Raw genomic sequence first — 9,176 nt, 5'->3', positions numbered from 1 at the left:
CTACATCAATAGCCCCATGGACTATGCAATCTATAAAAAAAAATCTGTCCTGCATATCTAAGTTAAATTCTAATCGTCAGCAACAGTATAAGATGTGTTCGTAAAACTTTAATGCCACCCGAAAGGGCTTATATGAGCTCGAAATAAAGGACACCACAGAGTCGTCCATTTCTGCTTCATACTTAGATATATTATTGAAAGTAGACATTAACGGCAAACTGAAAACGCAACTGTATGACAAACGGGATGATTTCAGCTTCTCCATCGTCAAATTGCCATATTTGTGTAGCAATATTCCATTATCACCTGCATATGGTGTTTATATATCTCAACTGATTCGATATGCAAGAGCTTGTTCTGGGTATAGTCAGTTTTTAAATCGAGGTAAGCTACTGACAAACAAGTTGATGGTACAGGGATTTCAACAGTCTCGATTGAAGTCAGCATTTCGCAAATTCTATGATCGTGATAACGATCTAGTTCGTCAATACAACATCGTATTGGGTCAAATGCTGTCTGACGTGTTTAATACCGATTGTTAAGCCGTTCTTGGCACACTGATTTTGACTGTGGATAACTCCGTTTACCTGATGAGGATATAGGGCTCACGGCGGGTGTGACCGGTCAACAGGGGATGCTTACTCATCCTAGGCACCTGATCCCACCTCTGGTGTGTCCAGGGGTCCGTGTTTGCCCAACTATGTATTTTGTATTGCTTGTAGGAGTTATGAGATTGATCACTGTTCGTTATCTTCACCTTGCATTGATGAAACAGTTGATAGAATATATGTAACATTAACACGACAGGAAGAATTTAGACCTGTCCTCGAGTCAAAATCCCGGGGTCGCGAAATTCACAATTTTGGACGACCCATCTCTGATTTTCCTAGATATGCATTTAGTTGTTGTACCGTTTCAGTAAAATTAAAGAAATCTTTCAAATGAAAAAGAAGATAATCACTACTAGTTTAATGATTTTGGTTCCAACCTGGAACAATAACTAGCATCAATAACATTAAAGAAAATATTCAAATTTTTACCCCCACGCACCCCCACCAACCCCACACAATCTACCCGTGGATCATGGTAGAAGCCTTCCTGCTTTGTAGGACTATCCATTTAGTGTTTCTTACAGATGCACATGCGTAGAGAAGTCATTTGAATGTTTGGCCAATGTTTGGCAGTTTTTACCCTAAGCCTACGGCCTCGGGGTTACAGAAGCCCATACATTCACAATTTATGTCACCCTTGTCCCAAAGATGCTTCATTCAAAATTTGAAGAAGAAACATGGATTGGTAGTTAGAAAGAAAAAGTTAAAAAGGTTCTCTTGTTAATACATTCAATCACTGACCATTCTGGCCCCACCCTGATACCAAAACCTGTGATCGTGAAATTTACAATTTTGGTAAAGGACAACCTCCTCATTCTGAATATCCATATAGTTTCAATTTAACATCAATATCATTAAAGAAGATGCTTTTTAAAAATACTTTACATATAAATACTATCTACCAAGTTTGGCTCCGCCCTGGAGTCAGAGGCTCTATACGCTGGGATCATGAAATTTACAATTCTGGTCAATGCCTTCCAGCTTTATATCACTATGCATTAGTTTTCTTACATATGTGTGGTTGTCAAAAAGATTTTGAAAATTGGTAAATTTTTGGTAGTTTTTGCCCTGCTCCCAAGGTCCCAGGGGTGCAAGAGTCCTGAAATTTACAATTTATCCCCCTCCCCCTTGTCCTAAAGAGGCTTCATATCAAATTTGAAAAGAATTGGAGTGGTAGTTTTCAAAATTAAAAATATTCAATTATTATTAATGGTCGACGGACGACGACGAACACAGACCAATCGCAATAGCTCACCCGAGATTACTCAAGTGACCTACAAATTGACGGTAGCAAATTTGGTGATTTAAAATCTACAATATTAAATTTCAGTTTCGTAAATCTCATGATGATCATATTGGCGATTCGAGTCCCTCTATTCATCTTTAACCTTTCTTTGTCCCGATAGTCCCATTCCTGCAATACCAACATTCAAAACGACGATAAAAAGCATGACATACATGCTATATGTATCGCATTTTTCTACGCTTAAACATGGCGGACAAAAACACAGAGTTCCTTTTGCTTCTTTTGTTAAGACGCTTGCGTTAGAAGTAGGTGTGCCTGCAACCGAGCTGCTATTTTTTCTGTGCTCCATTTCTGCCTCCCTTTCTTTTTCCCACCTCTTAATCATTAGAATTCCGAACACAATGTGCAAAAGAATTGACAAACTGATCATAATAATCAGTGGCCAAAAGTAATCGTTTTCGGCCGGACTTCCATCTAATACAGCACGGAGTTGTGAAACATTGGCGGCCAACAAGGAGGCGTCACATAATCGTCGGACGAACTTCTGTCTGTCAGCGAATGGATTTCTAAAGGATGAGCTTCGCTGTGGTCCATCAGCTTCCTTTGAAAAAAAAGTTGATTGAATTATATTACTCGACTTCCAAGCACAAGCTAGTATCGATCGTTCTATTTATAGAATAACAACTTATAAACTAGTGTATTGATGTTAACTCAAAAATACATACGGTTTTAGTAACTTATAAAGATATTCACATTTTTCAAAATATTAAATCTTAGTATAAAATGGAGAATTTACATGTATATGTTCAGACACTTTACTTTGTATAAGTAAAAAAGAAATTTCATTTGGTTTGAATCTAAGTAAGAACTTACGTCTTGAGATGGAAGTGGTTGTCTGAAATCAACAACGTCTCTAGACTGTGAGGTCATCTACAACACAACATATACCCGATGGAGTACATACTGAGTAAATAATATAATGAGCAATTGTATGAACACAATCATTTTCATACATGTATGTTTCCATGAACAATTTTGATAGCGTAGTTTATGTCAAACAAAAAATAACTCACACGTAAACTTGTCGGCCTCTCATTCGGTGTGGTATCTTGGCCTTCCTCTGAAGTTTCATTTCGAGCATCATTCATTTCCAGGCTTACATCGCCGCTGTTACTGCTCGCCATTTTCATAGATAAGTGATATGCTTCCTCGTTCGGATTTTACAAAGTGTATTGTAGTGTGGTATTAAAAATAGGTCGACACTTGACCTTATGATGCATATCTTGAAATTTGACGTAAATCTAGAAAATCATTCATTTTTTGAGGTTGTAAATTATTCAGAAAAACATGTACATCATGTGAACAAAAGATCATTTTACTGCGGAAAAGCAAAAATAGGAAAGCCAGGGCCCCATCCGTAGAACCTTTGTGATTTGGTCCCCCGAAAAAGTAATACAAATGTATGAGCATACTTGGTTTGATCTAAGCAAGCTATTCAGCGGACAAATGAGTGGGTAGTATATTGTATATGTTGTAAACGGATCCATCCTGTCCATATTTATGTTCCATAGAATTTTTACAGTGTGCATGAATGAAAGGCGAAGATAACTTCGACCTCTGGGTTTTAAGATGAAAAGGTGAAGATAATGAACAGTGAACAATCTCATAATCCCTAAAAGCAATACAAATAGAAAGCTGGGCAAACACGACCCCTGGACACAACAGAGGTGGGATCAGGTGCCTAGGAGGAGTAAGCATTCCCTGTTGACCGGTCACACCTGCCGTGAGCCCTACATCCTGATCAGGTAAACGGAGTTATCCGCAGTCAAATCAGCGTGCCAAGAGCGACCTAACAATCGATATGAAACACGTCAGACAGATTTGACTCAATGATAGGTTGTATTGACGAACTAGATCGTTATAACGACCATAGAATTTGCGAAATGCTGACTTTAATCGAGACTGTTGAAACCCCTTTAACATCAGCTTCCCTCGTTTTAAAAACTGACTATACGCAAAACAAGCTCTTGCATATTGAATCAGTTGAGCTATATAACCACCATATGCAGGTGATAATGGAATATTGCTACATAGATATGGGATGTTGAAGATAGAGGAGCTGAAATCATCCTGTTTTGTCATACAGTTGCGTTGTCAGTTTGCCGTTAATGTTTACTTTCAATAAAATATCTAAGTATGAAGCAGAAGTGGACGACTCTGTGATGTCCTTTATTTCGAGCTCACAGGGATATATCAAATCGACATATGAATGAAAGTTATTATTGTTAATAAACAAAACGTCATCGATATATCCAATGTCGAATTGAAGGCGACAGCGAAATATTTTTCTTCTCACGTAGAAGGTTTTGAATAAATTCTACATGTATGTTTAAAATGAGACATATCAATGAAAAGTACTGATGGATTATGACTGAAAGGATATTTAAACTGTAGGAACAGGTCGTGTAATATAGCTGCTATTTCTGGGGGACCACCGCGAATACCCCTCCTTCTGGTAGGATGAGCACCCCTTCGTTCTGGTGGTGCCGATATTGTCGACTTGCCAATTTCTTCGAAGCAGCTAAACCCCTGTCTGTTTATTCTATATAGCTGTATCATCAGTTGTAGCCTTCAATGACCCACTTTGTCGTTATCACTATTATGTCCTTCTGTTATTGACTTTAAGCCTCTTAACCAGGATTTTTTTTTATATTAAAAAGGACTGTGAGAAACAAGGTTAAGATTATATAGAATAGACAATGCGCTTTTAGCTCCAGACATGTGTATGAGCTATCCAGGGAAAATTATATTAAAATGTGATGATAACGAACAGTGATCAATCTCAGGACTCCTATAAGGAATAAAAATAGAGAGCTGGACAAGCACGGTCCCCTCGATATACCAGAGGTGGGATCATGTGCATAGGAGGGATACGCATCTCCTGTCGACCGGTCACATCCACCGTGAGTCCTATATCTTGATCAGGTAAACTCAGTAATCCATAGTCAGAATCAGGCCTAACAATTGGTATGAAACACGTCAGACAGCATTTCACTCAATGCCATGTATTCTATTGTTATAACGACCACATAGTGAGCATTATTTTATTGGGTTTTGTGTTTTCCTTCCGCATAAAAGCACTCAAGCTATGACAAAGTAGTATATGCAAGGTGAAGATAACGAACAGTGATCAATCTCATAACTCCTACAAGCAATACAAAAGAAATAGTTGGGCAAACACGGATCCCTGGACACACCAGAGGTGGGATCAGGTGCCTAGGAGGAGTAAGCATCCCCTGTTGACCGGTCACACCCGGCGTGAGCCCCATATCCTGATCAGGTAAACGGAGTTATCCGCAGTCAAAATCAGTTTATATGTCTTTCAGATTTTTCTCAATTTACTTTTCAAGTAAGCACTCTCCCTTTAAACTTTACATGCAAAAGATAACTACTAGCTTTGTATCACATGACATCTAACATACGATATTTTCATTCAAACAAGTTTTCCCCACGAAGGGTTTTAACTGGAATACTCCTTCTACTATTAGGACTAGTTGTTCTTAGGAACTTTTATAAGAACCTTTTTAAAAAAAAAAAAAAAGTGACACCCACTTGAAAGGCTCTAAATTATGTAGAAAATGACGATTGCATATCATTTTGAAATTACTCGATCGTTTTTCTTAAAACGTTTAGATTTAAAGTCCCTAAGAGAACATTCAAAAGAGTTGCACATTCAAGAATTTCGAAAAGGGAGCAGATATTCCCTATATAGAACTCACGGCGGGTGTGACCGATCGACAGGGGATGCTTACTCCCCATAGGCACCTGATCCCACCTCTGGTGTGTCCAGGGGTCCGTGTTTGCCCAACTATTCACTTTGTATTACTTATAGGAGTTATGAGATTGACCACGGTTCGTTATCTTCACTTTTCATGAAAGTAACATATATTTGCTAATTGAATTAATGATTAGCACAGAAAAGTATCCACTCGTTTAGATTTTAAAAGGTTTTGTAAACACAAATACATTCTGTTTGAAATACCAGTAAAACTTAAGTTTACCATAGTACATTGAAGAGCTATTAGGTTTGAATGCTGATTGATGAATATACGTGTTTGTATATAAATATATATAAATAATAGACATGCCGATGATGTTATGTGTGTATTGTTTATCTACATGAATTAAATTTGGTACCAAACGAGGACGCGAAATACAAATTTGGGGCCGTGTAAAATTTTGCCAAATTCAAAACGTATGGTTATGGAAACAAGAGACCCACCGGCCTTATCGGTCAACCGAGTATAATCTATATCAACAGCCCAATGGACTATGGAATCTATATACAAAAAAATCCCTGTCTTGCAAATTTAAGTTAAATTCTAATATTCAGCAACAGTATAAGATGTGTTGTTAAAACTTTAATGTCCCCCGAAAGGGCTTATATTGATGAAAGATATTATAGAATATATGTAACATTAACACGACATTAAGAATTTGGACCCGTCCTCGAGTCAAAACCCTGGGGTAGCGAAATTCACAATTTTAGACCACCCATCTCTGATATTCCCAATTATGCATTTAGTTGTTGTACCGTTTCAGTAAAATTAAAGAAATCTTTCAAATGAAAAAGAAAATAATCACTAATACATGTAGTTTAATGATTTTGGTCCCAACCTGGAACAAAAACTAGTATCCATTCCATTAAAGAAAATATTAAAATCTTTTACACACACACACACACACACACACACACACACACACATCACCCATCCATCTCTATACAATCTACCCCGAGGATCATGGTAGAGGCCTTCCTGCTCTTCAGGACTATGCATTTAGTTTTTCTTACAGATGCACATTCGTAGAGAAGTCATTTGAATATTGGCCAATGTTTGGCAGTTTTTACCCTAACCCTACGGCCCCGGGGTTACAGAAGCCCATAAATTCACAATTTATGTCACCCTTGTTTTGGGACAAGGGTGACATAAATTGTGAATTTATGGGCTTCATACAAAATTTGAAGACAAAAATGGATTGGTAGTTAGGACGAAAAAGTTAAAAAGGTTCTCTTGTTAATACATTTAATCACTGACCATTCTGACCCCACCCTGATACCAACACCTGTGATCGTGAAATTTACAATTTTGGTAAAGCACCATCTCCTCATTATCAATATCCATTTAGTTTTAATTGAACATCAATAGCATTAAAGAAGATGTTTTTTAAAAATACTTTACATATAAATACTATCTAACAAGTTTGGCTCCGCCCTGGAGTCAGAAGCTCTATACCAGGGGATCATGAAATTTACAATTCTGGTCAATGACTTCCAGCTTTATATCACTATGCATTAGTTTTCTTACATATGTGGATAACTCTGTTTACGTGAACAGGATATAGGGCTCATGACGGGTGTGACTGGTCGACAGGGGATGCTTATTCCTCCTAGACACCTGATCCCACCTCTGGTGTGTCCAGGGGTCCGTGTTTGGCCAACTATCTATTTTGTATTGCTTATAGGAGTTATGAAATTGATCACTGTTCATTATCGTCACCTTTCATATGTGTGGTTGTCAAAAAGATTTTGAAAATTGGTCAATCGTTGGTAGTTTTTGCTCTGCTCCTAAGGTCCCAGGGGTGCAAAAGTCCTGAAATTTACAATTCATGCCCCCCCTCCCCCCCCCCCCCCCCCGCCCTAAAGATGCTTCATATCAAATTTGAAAAGAATTGGAATGGTAGTTTTCAATATGAAATAAAAAATATTCAATTATTATAAATACACGACGGACGATGACGAACGTAGACCAATCGCAATAACTCAACAGAGATTACTCAAGTGATCTAAAAATTGACGGTAGCAAATTTAATGATTTAAAATCTACAATATTAAATTTCAGTTTCTTTAATCTCATGATGATCATATTGGCGATTCGAGTCCCTCTACTCATCTTTAACCTTTGTTTGTCCCGATAGTCCCAGTCCTGCAATACCAACATTCAAAACGACGATAAAAAGCATGACATACATGCTGATTTCATCGTATTTTTCTACGCTTAAACATGGTAAACAAAAGCACAGAGTTCCTTTTGCTTCTTTTGTTAAGACGCTTGCGTTCGAAGTAGATGTGCCTGCAACCGAGGTGCTATTTCTTCTGTGTTCCATTTCTGCCTCCCTTTCTTTTCCCCACCTCTTAATCATTAGAATTTCAAATCCGATGTGCATGAGAATTGACAAACTGATCATAATCATCAGTGGCGAAAAGTAAATGTTTTCGGTCGAACTTCCGTCCAACACGGTACGGAGTTGTGAAACATTGGCGGCCAACAAGGAGGCGTCACATAATCGTCGGACGAAGTTCTGTCTGACAGCGAACGGATTTCGAGAGGACGAGCTTTGCTGTGGTACATCAGCTTCCTTTGAAAAAAAAGTTGATTGAATTATATTACTCGACTTCCAAGCACAAGATAGTATCGATCGTTCTATTTATAGAATAACAACTTATAAACTAGTGTATTGATGTTAACTCATAAATACATACGGTTTTAGTAACTTATAAAGATATTCACATTTTTTCAAAATATTTAAATTTTAGTATAAAATGAAGAATTTAGATGCATATATTCAGACGCTTTACTTTGTTGAAGTAAAAAAGAAATTTCATTTGGTTTGAATCTAAGTAAGAACTTGCATTTTGAGGTTGATCGTGGTGTCTATAATAAGGAACGTCATTAAAGTGTTTGTTCATTTGGTTTGAATCTAAGTAAGAACTTACGTCTTGAGATGGAAATGGTTGTCTAAAATCAACAACGTCTCTAGACTGTGAGGTCATCTACAACACAACATATACCCGATGGAGTACATACTGAGTAAATAATATAATGAGCAATTGTATGAACACAATCATTTTCATACATGTATGTTTCCATGAACAATTTTGATAGCGTAGTTTATGTCAAACATAAAATTACTCACACGTAAACTTGTCGGTCTCCGTCTTCCTCTGAAGTTTCATTTACAACATCATTTATTTCCAGGCTTACATCACCGCTGTTACTGCTCGCCATTTTCATAGATAAGTGATATGCTTCCTCGTTCGGATTTTAGGAAATGTATCATCCTTTGGGAAGTTCCCAGTTATTAAATCTATAAACGGTGTCATTTGACATTTTGACACATATATCTGGAAAATCATCTATAATATTGTAAGGTCTCAAGTTATTCATAGGAGAATGCTCATCATAAAAGTTCGCACAATAAACTAAAGATCATTTCATCACAGGAATACAATAAGAAACCATGGTTCCCTCCCGCGGGAC

General features: G+C 37.4%; 1 protein-coding gene across 1 annotated transcript; it reads right to left on the bottom strand.

Moving 5' to 3' along the window:
• Positions 1 to 956: 956 nt before the first annotated feature.
• On the bottom strand, positions 957 to 3,070 carry LOC125658688 (uncharacterized). Its single transcript, XM_048890044.2, has 3 exons — positions 2,931 to 3,070; positions 2,731 to 2,787; positions 957 to 2,458 (listed from the first exon to the last, which is right to left on the bottom strand). The coding sequence occupies exons 1-3, from the start codon at positions 3,045 to 3,047 to the stop codon at positions 1,985 to 1,987; spliced, it is 648 nt and encodes a 215-aa protein (XP_048746001.2). The 5' UTR covers positions 3,048 to 3,070; the 3' UTR covers positions 957 to 1,984.
• Positions 3,071 to 9,176: the final 6,106 nt, after the last annotated feature.

This window comes from Ostrea edulis, chromosome 9 (assembly GCF_947568905.1).
Source record: "Ostrea edulis chromosome 9, xbOstEdul1.1, whole genome shotgun sequence".
NCBI lineage: Eukaryota > Metazoa > Mollusca > Bivalvia > Ostreida > Ostreidae > Ostrea > Ostrea edulis.
Note: the sequence above shows the minus strand (reverse complement) of the source record. Positions and strands in the feature narration are given on the sequence as shown.